Source organism: Delphinapterus leucas, chromosome 1 (genome assembly GCF_059928025.1).
Source record: "Delphinapterus leucas isolate spDelLeu-1000000601 "Yukka" chromosome 1, BTC_Dleu_Yukka2, whole genome shotgun sequence".
Taxonomy (NCBI): Eukaryota; Metazoa; Chordata; class Mammalia; order Artiodactyla; family Monodontidae; genus Delphinapterus; species Delphinapterus leucas.
The window spans coordinates 46,255,811-46,274,161 of record NC_143129.1 but is presented as its reverse complement, the minus strand read 5'-3'; the positions used below and the strand labels follow the sequence as shown (position 1 = coordinate 46,274,161).

Sequence of the window (18,351 nt, the reverse complement as noted above, 5' to 3'; positions counted from 1 at the left end):
CTGGTGGTCCAACCTTTGAAACAGAATGCAGCTACAGTACCTCGGGAATAACCAGGCCTGTCCGGGGTACTTATTGGCCACAAAATTTTGAGCACTTACTCAATGACTGTCACTGCCTACGTGCTTTTCCCTCCTTGACTAACTAAATTTCAGTGTCTCTGTGTGGACCGCTCATTCCCACTGGATTCTTTTGGGGACGGATGGCGCGAGAGGATGGATGGGGCATCATAATTGTCATTAATGTGCTTCCAGGTGCTTTCCAGGAACAAGAGTTCTGGCACTTAACATGAATTGATTTTAAACTCTAGACCTTAATACTCTGGGGAGATTCAGAAGAAAAGCCATGAGAGCAACTGGGTTTCATTAGGAAAGAAAAGAGGACATTCAGTCTTCAAGGAGACAGCTTTCCAGTTTGGGCAGCGATCGCGTTTGTCAGGAGAGAAAGCCTTAACAATGAAAAACGGCTGTTTTGGCTAAAAAGTGGCTCTCAATTTGGACCAAATCACTCGTGTGGTGTAAGGATTGGTGCTCATTCCTAGATCTTTCCGAGTGGCCCTCTTCCTCGGTCCCGGGCTGAGCCAAGTCCCGGCCTAGGGGCCAGGCAGCCCCAAGGCCCTCGATCCGCGGACGGCGGGATCCCTGGCGCCGGCGGCGCCGGCAGCGCAGGCGGCGGGTTGAGCAGGCGGACGACGGCGGCCGCGCCTTCATTAGAGGGCGCTCTGGGGGCGGCTCTGCAGCAGTCCCGACTCCCGCCGCTTCCTCCCCGCCGCCCCTCCCCGTCAGCCCCGGCGAACGCGGCTGGGCCCTGGGGATCGAGTCTCGGCACCGCCGTGGACGGGACGCGGGGCGCGCCGCAGCCGGAGCGGGGCCGGGCCCCGCCGCTCCTCCTTCCGCCTGCCATGCATTCTTCCGGCTCCTCTGGCTCCCGTAGCCCCAGCCGGAGCCGGGCCAGCCCGAGGTAACCCCAGGCTCGGTGGGCTCAGGCCCTGGGGCTGCGGCGGGCTGGGCCCGGGGAGGCGCTGGGGGGCCGGGAAGGGGGTGTCGTAGTCGCGTGGCCCGGGGAGGAGGCGGCGGCGGCGGCGGCGGCGGCAGCGGCATGAGGGACGAGAGCGCGGTAGGCCCCAAGAAGGAGGCGGGGGTGCTGGGCATCCGCCCGCCTCCCCGGGACCCGCCCCGGTGACAGGTCTGGCCTCTGAGTCCCCGCCGTCCCTCTGTCCGCAGGCAGCCGCGAGGGGAGTAGGGCGTCCGCGCGCCCGCTCGCGCCGCGCCTCGGCCGCCGCTGCCGGGTCCATGACCGCGACTTCTCGGCCGGGGACACCCGCCGCCGCCGCCGCGCAGCACCGCGTCCCGGGCCGCCGACCCCCGGCCCCACCGGCTCCCGCGCTCCACCGCTCGCCGCCCGCGCCCGCCGAGGTGAGCCTGGCGCGCGGGCCGAGACCGCCGCCCTAACGCTTCCACATCGCGGAAACCGCGGCGGGCCCCACCCGCCCCCTGAGCTCTGCCGTCGCCTCCTCTTCCCTGCTTCTTTCATCATCCCTGGTTTCCCTGCCCTCTGGTCGGGGACGGTGCTCCTCATCCCTGGCCCTTTGCCTCCACCTCCTTCTGCTATTGCTCCCCTCCCCCTACTCCTGTCCTTAATCCTTTTTTCCTTATTATCGCCCACTTTCTTCCTCTCACCCTTTTGCCTTCTTTTCTACCGCCCCCCTTTTTTTCTGTAAAAAAAAAAAAAAAAAAGGAACACAAAACCCGATTTGCCGCAAATGAACAATTTCAACTTAACTCTTTTTGCTAACGCGAGAGACCTTTTAAAGGAATGAATCAGTGCAGGAAGGGTCGTGGTGAGGGTACCGAGGTCGCAGTGTCTGGGAGATTTGATCTAGAGGTCCCCGTTTTAGTCGTCTTTTCACTCGTATCGTCAGTTTGGAGATAACTGAGCGTGTGTGAAGCAAGTGGGTCTATTTTTCTTCGTTAAAGTCCAACAGAAGACTGCAGTCAGACGCGGTGCGGGCCGGCCACAGATTAGTTGGTGGGAATAGTGTTATCATTTGCTAAATATATTATGACATAGCTGTGCCTCCGTGAACAGCTCCCTTGACCTTGTGCGGCTCCTCCTCCCTTGCTCTCTGTCCCCCTCTGGAATTTCCCGGACAGATCGCCGAGGTAATACACTAAGAAAGCTTAGACCCTCGATTTTTTCATTTATTTTTGTGCTGGAGGTGATTTCTCTGTTGGTGACTATCTAGATGTGTTTAATCCATTTTCCTTTTTAAATGAATTTTCTTTTCATCTCAGAAAGACAGGAGAGTCTCCAATGTGAGAATGGCTGTGACTTTGGAAGAAGCTCCGTGGCTGGGCTGGATCTTGGTGAAAGCCCTGATGAGATTTGCCTTCATGGTCGCCAACAACCTGGTTGCTATTTCCTCCTACATCTGCTATGTAATTGTGCTTCAGCCCCTTCGACTGCTGGACAGTAAGCGGTTCTGGTATATTGAAGGAATCATGTACAAATGGCTTTTAGGAATGGTGGCTTCTTGGGGATGGTATGCTGGATATACAGGTAAGAGTGGGAGCACTTTTTTAATGCATATTAAAAATTTTGTAATGTTATGCTTAAGTCAGGAGCCATGATTTAAAAAAAAATATATATATATATATATATATATATATATATATATATTACACTTTGGGTGGAAGATGCTTTGACTATTGAAAAAATAAATAGAAAACAATTCTATTGAGTTGTTTTTTTCCAGAATCCTAATTTAGGAAGAATGATATTTTCAGAAGTATAATTTCATAATTATATATTGATAAATTCCTTAAATACCGTTTTAAAATGATTGACGTCTATTAAAACCAGTATGTGAAAGCTCTCCTAGAGGAGTAGGAGTGAGTTTTATAGGGCTTCGGGGCTTTGAAAATGAAGAGGTGAGATATTTAGCCCATAATCATTGGGCATTAAGAAAAAGTACTGAGCCCCATTTGTGCTAAGATAGTTTAATAAGTTTTTTCACAGTGTGACGTACTGTGTTCACATTTGAAGCCAAGCAAAAAATGGCTTTCTTTTCTGTTACGTGTTTCTTTTGTTTACTAGAATCTATGTTTTATCTCATAATTTTATATTAGAATATTAAGTATAAGAAATTAAGTTTTATCCCTGTTAAGCTAATTTATCTTCTGAGTGTCTTTTAGTAGATTTTTATTAATTCTATTCTGAAGTGAACTTTTAAAGAACTGAATAAGTAGTGGTTTTTTTCTGTTTATAAGCCTTATGTGCTTTGAGAACTTATGCCCCTGCTGTGAAAATTCTGTATTGTTTATTATATTTATTTGACTTTTTTCCTCTAAGAATTAGGATAAAGAAAAAGGCACTGAGGTTTCTGGCATTTGTCTTAGACATTGAGACTTTATCATAGAATTCTATAGCTGATAAGCTCCTTAGAGATAGTGCCGCAGGTGCTGTAGGTCGTATCTTGGAAGAGTGAGGAGGGCACTCTTAGGGTGGAACTGCACTGCAGTTCCCCATTGAAAATTTTCTGTCTCCCTCTTTCCTGCCCAGGCTACATCTCCAGATTTTATCCACACATGTGAGGGCACTGACAGCACACAGCTTTTATGGAGTCTGACAGTCTCTTGCTAGATCAGAGTGCTCTTAGTTGCCCCAGATGAAGCCTTTTCTCCTTCTGTCAATGCCATTTATTATTCTGCAAGACCTGAAGCCTGGGGAATAGTGTAGGCATTGCTTCTTTGTTATGTGTCTTGTTGAGATCCCAATGCTCTTTAGATACAGTAGGTGAACTTTGAGTCCTTTTTTTGGGACCTGGTGGTAGCAGTAGTAGTGGGAGAGGAAAAAAAATGAAGTTTTCATCTATGGTGTTGAATTCTTACCTGAACTGCACTGCTGTCATAGAATTGCTTTGCTCTGTATAGTCTGAGCTTTCCCCAGTATGCTATGCGGTATGAGTGGCTTTGTTCTTTGCACAGTATACTTAAGTTTGCTTGTTTTAAATGAGCTCATAGTATTTTTAGATACAAGTTCTAGAAGTTCACTCTACTTAAAAATAATGAAATTACTGAAACACTTGTGCCTGTGTGTGTGTTTGTGGAATATTTGCGTATAAGTATTAGCATGATGAGAAGCTTGAAAAAAATAATTTGGCATTTACCTTGAGATTGTAAGGAGTGCAGTGGTGCTGATTGAAGTTAAAGTTAGTTATCCTGTGGCCACAGCAAGGCTGCAGTGTATTTTTAAGCATATTTTCTTGGGGAGTCTCATCCTTGCTGCCTATAGAGCTACGCATTTTCTTTTGCCACCTGCTTGGAAGGTGGTCTTGGCATGATCTGCATATTTTAGTCTCTCTGAAGCATCTGCTCTTCTTCAAGCTACTGCTTTTTGACCATTTGATCAGTTGGTCTCATTTAAATATAGGATATTTTAGTGTGTACATTTTAAATGGTCTTTCTATAAGCAGAATACTTCTAGAGGGTCTGGTCATAACAGAGCACAGTCAAAAGGTCAAGCAAATGTAGGAATGACTTTTGTTGAAAGCCACGACTGGGTCTAAAGAAGCAAACATAAGCAAGGGTTGGTGAGCAGATGTTCCCAGAAGGGTCTAGGAGGTTGTATTAGGCTTTGTATAGATTATGTGTTTTATTTCTTACCTTTGTATCAAGAGGAGGGTGGGCCTAAGTTGGTTTTTTTCCCCTTTCCCTGTGCTTAAGTTTCACAGATGGAAAATTGAACGTTGCCAAAGGAATCCTGCTCAGCAGATCTAGTGTGTTCACGTTCTAGAATAAAAATTGCCAAACTTTGTTGAAAAGCCACTTCTGAGGAAACTTTAAATGTTAGTTAACTAAATATTAATTAGGAAGCTGAAAATTGAATATTGGTATAGAATATATTTTCAAATTGTGTCATTCTGTCTAAGGTAAGTCAATTACTCAGCTTTGCTGCTGAGGACTTAAGTTAATTATCTAATCTACACAGCCCCAAATGGTAGCTGCCAGCCATATATGGCTAAATTTAAATTAATTAAAATGAAATAAATTTAAAACTCAGTTTCTCAGCCACACCAGTCACATTCTAAGTGCTCGGTACTAGATGGCTAGTGGCTACTGTATTGGACAGTGAGATAATAGAACACTTCCCTCATCACAGAAAGTTCTACTGGATGGAGCTGATAAATAATAGGTATGACATTCTCCTTTTTCTTAGAAAAAAATGCATTTTATCTTTATAAAAGAATATTTTTCTCAACATCGTTCTAAACAGATTTCTTTTGGGGAGGACAGGAAGATTTATTAAAGTTTTATAAAATTGTCCTTTAATTTGAGGCAAATGTCACAAAAAATGAGTCCTTTAAACTCAGACATGCTTCTTGCATGGGGAATGGTGAGGCTAGTAAAGCCCAAGAGCTTGACTGGACGTTCTTGTACTTAATCTGCGTTCTCAGAGCTGGAGTACTGTCTGTGGACACAGAGGAGGGAAAGGGATTTTCTGGTCTTTCTGCGTGTTTCTGACTTTACATCTGTTCAGGGGAATACATTTCTTGAAATAACTGAGAATGTTGGGGTTTCTTCATCTCTAATATGCAGCTAGGTAGTGATGATTGTTGTTATCATATTTCCTTTAGTGGGAAGTGCTGTATAAGCATCTTATGTTGAGGAAAAGTTGTATACTGCCTTGCTCTCTTATTTCAAGAGCAAACCAAAAAAAACCTATTACCTTAATTAATGATTCACTTCTTCATGCTTCATTCAGATCTGGGATAAATCAGTACACTCCCCTGCCCTCAATTTAAGTGAAGATTGGCAAATATCAGTGAGAGATTTTGTTAAAATAAGATGTTTATTTTGATTTTCATTCACTTATTTTAATAAATTCATTGTTCCCCATCCAAACACATTTAATTAAAGTCTCTTACACAAAATAATTTAAAAATATTCAACGTAAGTGGAAGCTGCAGAATTTCTTGTGTAGGATGATGAGAGTCTTTTGGGCCACAGTCTGTCTGGAAGAGAGCTGAGGTGCCAGGGGACTTGCCACCAAGCCCCCTGTTTTTTGCTTAGCAATAGCTCTTTCCCTTAGATCGGGTATTTACTTTAGAGAAAGCTGATGGAGATTAGGTTTAGCTTCCTCCCACTCCCCAGTTGACAGCTGTCATGGCTCTGTGTTAGTCTTTGGGGGTTATTTGATTATTTGATAGTGTTTTACTTTTTTTTGCTGGGACATTCGTTGTGTGAGAAAAATTAATTATTAGGAATTATATCTGACTTTGACATTTTAGAGAGAGTTTTAAAATATATCTTCTAGAGCAGTATTTTTCCACCTTTGAGTCATAAACCAATTTAATGTGTCAAGATGAACATTTAAAAAAAGTGAAATAGAAAATAATTAAATAGAAAATACCAGAAGTGTACGTGTCTGTACTGGGTAGTGCTACAGAATACATTTTTTACTATGAGCCCTGTCAACATTTGAAAGGCATTGTTCTCGTGGAAAGAGCACTGAAATTTAGGAGAATTCTGGGCATCAGCTGTCTTGATCTAGCTTTAACTTTAGCATCCCTACTTAACTAGTAGGAGGGAGATCCTTACCTGCTCCGTGCCCACCGGGCTGTGAGCTCTCTAGACAGAGATGTGGTCTTCTTTACAACCCTAGAGCCCGGTTCATTGCCTGGTGCTCACAGGGTACTCTGTAAGTGTCTAAATATTTCTTGAATGATCCCTTCTTTCATTCTTGGTCCCAGCTGAGCTGCCTTAGCTGCCTTCCTTCCTGATCTTGATAACAGACCTTTCAGGAAGGTAGGCAGCTAAGGCAGCTCAGTCTGTAATCAAGATCATTGCAATCCACAGAATATAAACCCTGAACTGGATCATGTTTTTCACACACGTGCGCGCGCACACACACACACACACACACACACAAAACCTACAATACCACATTTGTTAATTTAACACACCTTAATTGAGCTTATATTATGTGTGGGAACAGGTGCCCTGGAGGTGTTGAGATGCATAAAGACATAATCACTGACTTTAAGGAGTTCACAGTAGCCTTGGTGGGGAAGACAGTGCCAACAACAATGAACACATCCTGGTATAATGCTCTAATGGATGTGTACCATGGGATGGAAGAGGAAGGGCTCCTGATCTCGCCCCAGGGGTAGGTGGTAGCAGAGAGGGAGTAGGGCATTTAGGAAAGGAGCAGCTTTACATTCTTTTATTTTTTCCATTAGGGAAATATTTCTCTGTGGGGCTAATTCTATCATCAGTAATTATAATAGATTTAAAAGATTTGAATAATACATCAGTTTGAAATTTATATCTTTGTGATGATAATATTAGCTAACATTTATTGCAATATAAGCCAAGCAGTGTGCTAAATGTTTCAGTCATTTAATGCTCACAGCAGTCTTATCAGGTTGATACTATTATTATCCCCCCTTTTATTATTGATGTTGAAATTGAAACAGATTTCACAGTTACTTCCTCTTATGCATTAACTGAGTTGATGCTGCCACAAGTGTACTTTTGTATTTATAGAGCCGTTATTGACCTTTATATAATATTCCTAGAATGTTTCTTAATTTTTACTACCCATATTTTTGTTTCTGAGGCATGAAATCTCTTTCTGAAGCTACAGATCTTTAACACCTGAAAGCAATATTATAGCTGTGGATTTCTGCAAGAGGTTAAAAAAAAATTGTTGCTTCAACAGAATAATTTGTAGTATACTATAAATTTCATAAAATGCCACTTCCTTAAAATTCAGAGAACAACTCAAATTTTAGTATTTGAGTGCTTGACAGTAGATTGTCATCAGAATAAGGAGTTACTGCATGCTTTTAGATCAACAGCTTATCTTGACATAAATCCAGGTGAGGAGTTTTCAGTAGTGTTTTGATTTTTATATGGAAAAATTTTTATATACCATTATACCATTTATATACCATTACCATTTTTATATGGAAAAATTTTTATATACCATTAAAGGTAGATATTACTAAATTCTTTAAACTCAGAAATTTGATATCTAGTCTTATTTCAAAAACTGTATATAATTGAGTAATTTGTTATAGTTTTTAAAAATATATAAGGCATCTTCATTCATGTACACATACCCTATACATGCACTATTACAGAAGCACATGAAACGTTATTTGCAGTTTTTGTTTATAGGTAAGACTTAGATTCTGGAGTCAGAAAGAGCTGGGTCAAATAATTCCTACTTTCTTTATTTTTACATTTGCTGTGTATATCTTTGCCCATCCTTTTGTTTTCAAACTATTTAAATTATTTTGATTTAGATGTATCTCTAAATCAGCATGGAGATAGGTTTTGCCTTATGAGTCAATTTGAAAATCTCTTTCAATATGAGTTGAATCCATTTACATTTATTGATATGTCAGACATGTTTTGTCTGGGCTCTATCATTGTATTTTGTGTTTTCTGTTTTTAATTATATAAATGTTAAGTCTTTCACTGTGTAGTCTTTCTTTGCTTTTTTGTTCTTTTGATATTTAGAAAGGTTTGTATTTTTGTCTTATTAGTTACTTTATAGGATATTTTTAGTTCTCTATTCATAGTATTAGCTGTTTTCTATGAAGAAAGGTAAAATTCTTTTAAAATACTCTCTTCTCTCTTCCCCTTTCTCTTCTGCATCACCCAGTTTTACTCAATAGTGAATAGTATTTATTCACAATTGTATTTACATTTGCACTATTATGTATGCTTTTACTTCTACTGCTTGATTTGTGAGCTTTAAGGCTATCTATTGACTCCCAGCTGTTAACATCAAGGTAAGCAGTAAGTTTATTATACTTCCTGCTCACTTTCTTCCTTCACCCAGTTTTTGTTATTTGAATTTATGCATTGTTATAGCCTATAATGTTTGTGTTCTATTTTATCACCTTTATCTCTTTCTGTTTTAGTCTTACTTTTTCAGTTAAATATATATATAATGCTCACCCAAGCACTTTTGCAGAAGTTTTTCCCAGTTATCCTGCGGCTGGTTAAAGTTTGTCCTCTGGTAGTTTCTCAATAACGAGTCATGAAAATAATATGGGAATATTATTCTTACAGCATTTTCAGAACTTCTTTTTGTTGCTTTACACTTAGGATGGCTTAGCAGGTATAAAATCCTTGGCTCACTCTTTCTTTCCTTGAGTATCTTACAGGTGTTGTGCAGATGTATTCTGGCATTAAATGTTGCTGTAGAGATGTGTGAAGCCAACTTGAATTTTTTCCCATGATTAATGATTTGATCTTTTTGCCTATTGGCCCCAAAGGATTCTCTCTTTGTCTCTAATATTTAGTAATTTTACTAGGATATGGTGGCGTAGGATATACTGGCACATGTGTGCCTTTTAATATGTAGATTCAAATCTATTTTTATTTCAGGAAAGTTTTCTTTAATTATAACTTTAAATATTTATTTTGTTTGATCATTTTGGTTTTCTTTCTTGGTGACCCTAATTATATGTCTGTTGGATCTCCCTTTGTATATCTTTTTTGTTTATTATTTTCTCTTTAACCCTTTTAAACACTTTTTCATTTGTTTGTTTCTGTCTTTAATGTCTCTTACTGTGTCTTCTGCAGTGTCTCTTTGTTCTGCTTTCAGTTTCTTCTTCATTTCTGTGATGCTTTTGTTTTTTCTTCTGTTTCTTCCTTGAGTTCTGCCAATTCATGCTTCCTTTGTTCCTGTTGTCTAGACAGTTCTTCCTTGAGTTCTTATTTTATTTATGCTTTGTGAGCTTCTTCATAGTGGGGTGGCTTCATTGATTTTCTTAAATTCATGCAAGAATATTTAGTTATAGTTTTATCTTCTGCATTGTAATGTTTTTCTAGCAGTATTGTTTGACAGCTGGTACGTTATGCCGCTCGTTTCTACCATTTCTCTTATAGTATCTCCAAGTCAGTGCTGTGCCAGTTACCTTTTTATTCCCTGTGATTTAGTAAATTGGATTTTCCTCAGTTATTTGTAGGAGGTGTGGGTGGGGCCAAGGTATATTTCCAGATTTCTGCCTCAGAGATAGTTTTTTTTACATATGGCGCATGGGTGTGTTCTCTGTGTTGCCACAAGTCCTCTGCCTCTCCAAACCAGACTGAGTCTAGGAGGCTTTTTGCCACCAATTCTGGACTTCCCACTCCTTCCTTTGCAGCTGTGACTGGAGGGACACAGCCACAGCATGCCAGTGTAAATCCCTCTCCTTAAGAATGTGTGGTTTTGCTGTTGCTTTCTGAGATCTGCCATTATTGGGCCCTCCTTATCACATGCCACACGTTCTGTCTCTGTCTCTGCTCTCCACTCCCAATATAGATTCTGTCTGATATCAGCTTTGTTTGATCTCAGTCAGATCTCATGTATTTTGGAGTTTTTGTATTTTTCTTTTTCTCCTAGGTTTGCTGGAAAAGTTTTGTGAGGTTTTCTTTTCCTCTTTCTCCTTGTTGCTATGTATATTTTCCAGGAAGATTCACGTCTATAACTCTACTGTGTTTATGCCAGAAAGTACAACATAAGACTTTTATTCAGCTATGTAATTATAATTCAGTCAACTCTGTCTCCATTCTAATGCATTACTAGTTGATTATTATAAAATGGAGACCAACTTTATTACATAATTAATTTTCTTTAAGGTCTGTCCAAAAGCAAGAAATAGCCTCCCCAAGGTTTTTTTTCCTCCTAAACTGTTTTGGGCTTTGGTTCTCAAACTGTTTTGATTCTTGGAATACTTATCACTGGAGTATAGTTAAGATATCCACTCTGTTTCCACTTGGCTACAGTCAGAAAATGTCACCAAAATGAATGGAAGAAGTGAGTTACCTTTGATACTTGAGTAAGGAATATGAATGAAATGTAACATTACTACTGCTCTCTAGGGTCTGGTCTATAGACCACCTTGAAGACTTTAAGGATGACTAGTGCCCCCAAATTTTGAAAATATATTTATAGTATATTATAATGATTAAATATATTAAGTATATATAATATATATTAGTAAAATAAAAAGTGTATTATCTCTATTAAATATGGTATATTTATAGTTTATCTGTTACAAACTAGTTTCCAGAGTTTCTTTTCAGAGTTTGCAAACTAGTGGCCCTATTCAGCAGCTGATGGGCTTTATTTGATCTTCGCAGTATTTCAACTTTTCTTTTAATTAGTTGCCAACATTTCAAAATTAGGGGGATTTCCCAAAATGCAAAAGATAAAACCAAGATTTCCAGCTCTTGAGAAATTAGAAATCTGGCTGTGTGGGGCTCTCACATCCAGCAGCAGTTTGCTGGAGCTAAGTGATGACCGCCTCCTTTAGATGGGCCTGTGCTCTCCACTTCACCCAAGAGCCCACGCCTTCCTTGTTTTACTCTGGACCTGCTTTGCTCGTTTACATTACCTGCCTGGACCCCAGAGGCTCAGATGATGTTCATTTAAAAAATACTCAAGTAACAATTACTAGGCTATTTCTGCTGGGCATATGATAGTTTTGCATTTATATGCCTTAATAGTGCCTATATACTAACGAGTTCTACCATTAAAACTGAAAGCTTGTTAGTGACCTCAGCTGCTGATTTCATGTAGCAGAGGCCTGTGATGAAAACTGAAAAATAAAGTTCCATTAGTAAGAACTGTGGTCACGGGTTTTTCAAGTTTCATGTACCGTATTACTAGCCCAGTGAAATGTTTCCTGTTATTTGTACACTCATTAATTAGTAGAATGTCTCAATTCTTCTTTTGAATATAGTCATATAAAAATCTAGATTATTAAAAATTGGTTATTCTCTTTGCTTTTCATGTTTTGAATATGAAAAACAAAGCAAGTCTAGTTGATTTCTGTTTCTTTAAATTATAGTGCAGATAATTTTAAAATAGTATTGTAAAAAGCATGCATAAATTTTAGTTATGAGGTTATACTTTTTCTTAAGGTTTGGTAGATCTGATCAAGTTTTGCTAGTAAAACACTTTTCCCCAAACTTTTTTCTTTCTTTCTTTTTTTTTTTTTTTTGTGGTACACGAGCCTTTCACTGTTGTGGCCTCTCCCGTTGCGGAGCACAGGCTCCGGACGCGCAGGCTCAGCGGCCATGGCTCATGGGCCTAGCCGCTCCGCGGCATGTGGGATCTTCCCGGGACTGGGGCACGAACCCGTGTCCCCTGCATCGGCAGGCGGACTCTCAACCACTGCGCCACCAGGGAAACCCCAAACTTTTTTATTACTCATTAAACTTTAAGAAACCATTATGAATCAGGTATATAAACACACTTTGCATATGCTATTAACTTGGAGTTTACATTATTTGACACTTTAAGGGATAAAACACCTGTAAATTTAAACACATCAAGATGTTTTTGAATCATCAAAAGACTAAACTATGATCAATATAACTTTACTATATATGTTAAAAATTTACATATACATATATAAATTGAGATATAATTCACATACCATAAATTTCACTATATTTAACAAATAAATGTTTTTTACTATAGTCACAATATTGTGCAACCATCAGCGCTGACTAATTCTAGAACATTTCATTACCCCAAAAGAAACCCCAAACCCTTTAGCAGTCACTCTCCATTTCCTCCTCCGTTCAACCCCTGGCAACCTCTAATCTCTACTTTGTATGGATTTGCCTATTCTGGACATTCATATAAATGGAATTGTACAATATTTAGCCTTATATGTCTGGCTTCTTTCACATAGCATAGTGTTTTCAAGGTTCATCCATATTGTAACATGTGTCAGTACTTTATTCCTTTGTATGTCTGAATAATATTCCATTGTATGGATAGACCACATTTTGTTTATACATTCATCAGTTGATGAACATCTGGGTTGTTTCCACATTTTGGCTGTTGTGAATAATGCTTCCATGAACATTCATATACAAATTTGGGGGTGAACATATGTTTTCAAATCTCTTGGACCTAGGAGTCCAATTGCTGGGTCATATGATAATTCTATGTTTAACTTTTTGAGGAACTGCCAAACTATTTTCCATACCAGCTGTCCCATTGTACATTCCTACCAGCAGTGTAGAAGAGTTCCAATTTCTCCATATCCTCACTAATAGTTATTATTTTCTGGGTTTTTGTTGTCGTTGTTGTTTTAATTTGGCCATCGTAGTGGATGTGAAGTGATAGCTCATTGTGGTTTAGATTTGCATTTCCCTAGTGACTAATGATGTTGAGCATCTTTTCATGTGCTTATATATGTCTTTAGAGAAATGTCTATTCAAATCCTTTGCCCATTTTTAAATTGGATTATTTGTCTTTTTAGTATTGAGTTATAAGATTTTTTTCGTATTTGATATACTATACCCTGTCTATTTTTTCACTGGTTGCTTGTGCTTTTCGTGTCATCTAAGGAACCACTGCCTAATCCAAGATCACGAAGATTTACACCTATGTTTTCTTTTAAGAGTTTAGGTTTTATGTTTAGATCTTTGATCCATTTTGAGTTAATTTTTCTATATGGTGTAAGGTAGGGGTCCAAACTTCATTCTTTTGCATGTGGAGGATATCCAGTTGTTCTAGCATTGCTTGTTGAAAAGACTATTCTTTCCATATTGAATGATCTCGGCACCCTTGTTGAATATCAGTTGGCCATATGGGTTTATTTCTGGCCTCCCAATTCTGTTCCATTGATCTATATGTCTGTCCTTATGCCAGTACCACGCTTTCTTTATTACTGTAGTTTTGTACTAAGTTTTAATGTTAAGTATATTTTGCTGTATTTTAATTCTTTAAAAATTCATGATCCTTTTTGATATGTATAATGACTTCAATAATGAGGCTAGTTCACTAATCAGAACTAGTTTAAAGCTGTTTTGGATTTAAAAGTGTTTACTGAAAACCGTGTTTTTCAAGAATTAACATTCATAATTGGGTTAAATCACCCCTTTTTACCTCTGTGTTGAGGAAATGCTTACTAGCTGTGTATTTCACTAGGAGCTGTCTTAGAAATAGTGTGATTAGGAATAACGATATTTCTTTCCTGTTGCTCTGTCAAGAAAACAGGACCTTAATTGTAGAAGTATCTTGTGTGATTGATCAATCAAATGCTTATTGACTGCCTACTGCCAGTTAGCAAAGTTATTGATTTGTATAATGCTGTGTTAGAGAGTGTGATTTAGATTAATTTCTACCAAAAGGATTTTTGGCATAGTTTCTACTTTGATGGATGGCTTTGGGAATAGTTGAGTTTGCTATGAACTATGTGTTCAAAATGCTCCTGCGAAAAGTTTTCTGAAAAATGGAGCTCAATATACAGATTTCCCGCTCATGTGATGGTTCCATTTTTTAAAGTTAATTTAATTTTAAAGTTAATTGAGGTCTTTGCAGAGAAGAAAATTAACTAGAAGCTAAATTTATGTTGTAGAATAAAGTATGGATTACATGGATAAGGAAATAGGATGTCATTTTGAATGAGTCACAGGCTGTTTTTTATGGGTGGGATAGAATTAGTTTTTGTATATGAGAGGCTAAATTAGGCAATCATTTTAAAGCTGAAATAATTTAAAGCTGTTTTAAGCCTCAAATACTTATATACAGGTGTTGTATTTTTAACAAATAATAGTTATTGCTAAATAAGTATGATATTGGAGACAGCACGACATATTAGAAAAAAACATTGACCTACAAAAATTTTTTTTTAATTTATTTATTTTTGGCTGCGTTGGGTCTTCGTTGCTGTGTGCAGGCTTTCTCTAGTAGCCTTGAGCGGGGGCTACTCTTCCTTGTGGTGCGCGGGCTTCTAATTTCGGTGGCTTCTCTTGTTTCAGAGCATGGGCTCTAGAGCGCAGGCTCAGTAGTTGTGGCGCACGGGCTTAGTTGCTCCACGGCATGTGGGATCTTCCCGGACCAGGGCTCGAACCTGCATCCCCTGCATTGGCAGGCGGATTTTTAATCACTTCGCTACCTGGGAAGTCCCAAAACATTGACTTGAGTTTGAGTCCTGCTACCACCCATTGTTAGTTGTATAACTAGTTATAGTTACTAGCTACTTAACTTACTGAACTAGTTACTTAACTTCTCTGAGCCTCAGTTTCACCATCTTTAAAAATGGAGGTTATAATATTTATCTCTTGTGAAGTTTAAATGTAAAGTGAATAGCATGATGTTTCTATAAATAATAATAATATTATTATTACCATTATTATTATCATTATATTAATGCCTAGGAAAACAATTATATTAACCTTTGGGGGAAAGGTATGTCTAAATGAATAAAAGCTAACTTTATGGAATAGTTTTAGAAATACATTTGAGGATATTCACACTTAGCTAATAGTATATCTCAATATAGTTCTTGTGCTGTAATCAATAAATAAAAATAATTTATTATTAGTAATTTAAGCCATAGTCTAACTAAAATATTAACTGAATTTTATGTTTGTAAATGAAATGCTTCAAAGCAGTTTATGTTTAACTACATTCTAATTCATTCAGTCACCTATTCTAACACCAAATATTTGAGTGCCTTCTCCATCAAGCACCATGCTGGTGGTGGAAATAAAACAGTGACAAATAAAACAGGACAGCTTCTGTTGACTTTTTCATGTGGGAGACAGAAGGAGTCACATGATAACCGTGTAATCACAAGTGTGAAAACAACAAGTATAGAGGCTATAAGAATAAGTAACAGAGAGCTTGTTCTGGAGATGATGGTGTCAGGGAGGAATGGCCTCCTTGAGAAAGTGATATGGAGACTCAGACTTCAAGTATGAGTGGACCAGGTGATGCTGGGGGAGGAGCCCCATATACAGAGCATGAAAAGAGTTTGTCATGTTTGAGGAGCAAAGGGAAGGCCAGGTTGGCTGCAGCATGGAGTGAATGAAGAGCAGAGTAGTAGGGGTGTTGGTGTTGGTGGGGGTGAGCCGATGAGGCCAAGTCCACTGAGGCCTTGTAGTCCTTACTGAGGATTTTGAAATTTATCCTAAGAGGAAACAATGCAAGGATTTTAAGCAAGGGAATGATGAACCCAGGTTCGTATCTGAAATTTGTAACTGTAACGATGAAATCAGATTCGTATCTGTAATTCTGCCTGTTTTGTGGAAATGGACTAGAGAGAAGTGAGAGTGTGCAGGCGATACCCTCTGGAAGAGTCTCAGCTTCCCCTGGTGAGGAGATAGTTGCTTGGCCCAAGGGTGACGGCAGTGGAGATGGAAAGGAGTGAACTAATTGGAGAGTTTTATAGGAGGAAATCTGTCAAGACTTGCTGAGGGATTGAACATAAAGGATGGAATACGTGCGCAGGTGATGCGGGTGACCATGAGGTTTCTGGTGTGAGATGCTGGGTGGATAGGGAAGCCCACAGAAGGAGCAGTGTCGAGAGGAAGGATGAAAATTGAGCACAGGCTGAGTGAGAAGCATCTAAGTGTAGCTCTGAAGTAGACATGGATATGCAGTCTAGAACTCAGAGGAGAAACCTGAGCTAGAAAGATAAATTGGGAAATTACCCATGGTATTTAAAGCCATGGCGATGGGTGGGTTCACCTACGGAGATTGTAAGTACTGAATGATTAGAAGCCCAGGGTCAGACACTGAGGGCATGCCAACATTTGGAGGTTGGGGAGAGGAGGGTGGTAGAGCCTGGGAAGGAGCAGCTAGAGAAGTAGAATGAATGCCTGCCCTACAAGTGTGTGTCAGAGTCAGCAGTGTTCCAGGGCTGGGGCTCTCCATGAGAGCTGCTGAGAGTTTACCTTTTGTAAGATGAGAGCTGGTTTAGCCTTTCATTGATTTGGCAAGAACAGCTTCGTTGAGGTGGTAGAAGTGGAAACTAGCTTGGAGTGGGTTGGAGATGAATGTGACTGGAGGAGCTAAAATGGAAACGTGAATGTATGACTTTCCAGAAGCGTGGCTCTGAAGGAATAGAGAGTGATAGTTGCAGGAGAGAAATTGGGTCAAGGGAAGGCTTTAAAATTTTTTTTTAAGATTTAAAAGTTTAGCTTTCAATCCACTTAGAGTTGTACCTGATGAAACCAGGGTCATTTACTTACATGCCTCAGGTATTTAGGAATCTATTCTAAGACTGAATGAGAGAAAGCTAATCAGGGCTCCATGATACGATGAAACATGGAAAGCACTTAGATGCTGGCTCTGGTGACAGAGGCAGGCAGCAAGGCAGGGCCTCCATAATCTGATCCTGTTCTCAACTCTTATTCAGTAAGGCTGCTTTCCCTTGGCCCCTCTGCATTTTCTCATTCATATTCTTCCTGTCCCTAAAATCTGTTCTTCAGTTTCTTTGAAAATTTATCTCCTTGTCTAAGCCTATGATGTCCTTGCCCCCTACTCCAGTTTCTACTGTTTCCTTCTTTCTGAACCTCTTTGGCATCTACTCTGTAACTGTGGTTATGAACCTTTGGGCTGAGAGTTTCGGCAGTGCTTCAGAGTTCTCTCAGGGGGTCAAGAATCCATACACATATTAAGTAACATCTGTGGTTGTATAAATAATGGGTCTTATAAATACATGTTAATATTTTTCAAATATATGTAGCTGCTGTTCTGATTAATAAGAAATCCCTTAAAAGCATTATAGACTTTACAGTTGCTTTGTGTTACAGATCTTTTCACTCATTGCTAAAAAAAAAACTACTAGCCTAGATCTCTGCCACATTTTTTTTTAATTTAAATTAATTTCAGATTGTTGTACCACTCACTTGGAGAAACAGTCTATTAATGATGGAGGGGGTAAATGTTACAAGATATAAAGCCAACTGTTTATTAGGCTACTAATCTAGGACAGTAAGACAAGTGTTGGTGAAATGCTCAGATTTCATGTATCATTTCTCTGTGCTCTGAGTGCCCATATTGCCACGCCCAGGGTTTGTCACATTTTGTGACATTAAAAAAGACTCTTCATACTTGAAACAGTTAGGACTCACTGCTCTACAACATAAAACATTCAGAATTCTGCTTCATGTTTTTCACTGTTGATTTCACCTTTGCTGTTCCTGTCTCTTTAACTCATCAGTTGCTTCAGGGCAGGGGCTGTGGCTCCTTCTTCTTCCTTAGACCTTCATGCAGAGGTTGACAAGCTACAGCCCTTAAGCCAAATCCAGCCCACTGCCTGTTTGTTTTGCAAGTCCTCTCCAGCTCAGGAGGTTTTTATAGATGACGGTTTGCAACTGATTTTGAGCTGATGATAGGAAACACGAACTTTGAACCCCAATTAAGTAAAATCTTACCCCTCGCAAGAAAGAATTTTATTCTACTCATGAGTAGACCAATATTGCAAAAAGTTGTATTCAGTTATTTTTGTATTTTGAATTTTGTCAATAAAAAATTTGTAGAAATGTGTTGGAAAACAAATTTGTTATGTAAATACCTATATAATATCCTCAATTTTG

General features: G+C 39.4%; 1 protein-coding gene across 3 annotated transcripts in view; it reads left to right on the top strand.

Moving 5' to 3' along the window:
• Positions 1-763: 763 nt before the first annotated feature.
• Positions 764-18,351, top strand: part of LPGAT1 (lysophosphatidylglycerol acyltransferase 1) — a 64,358-nt gene continuing 46,770 nt past the window's right edge. Inside the window, exons 1-3 of one of the 3 annotated variants that reach the window (XM_089909501.1) lie at positions 764-958; positions 1,222-1,413; positions 2,297-2,557. In XM_089909501.1, the coding sequence (XP_089765627.1) occupies positions 2,320-2,557 (238 nt within the window). In that variant the 5' untranslated portion in view covers positions 764-958; positions 1,222-1,413; positions 2,297-2,319. Of the gene's footprint in view, positions 959-1,221; positions 1,414-2,292; positions 2,558-18,351 lie in introns of all 3 variants that reach the window. The other 2 variants (XM_022593435.3, XM_022593438.3) reach the window with 2 other exon arrangements.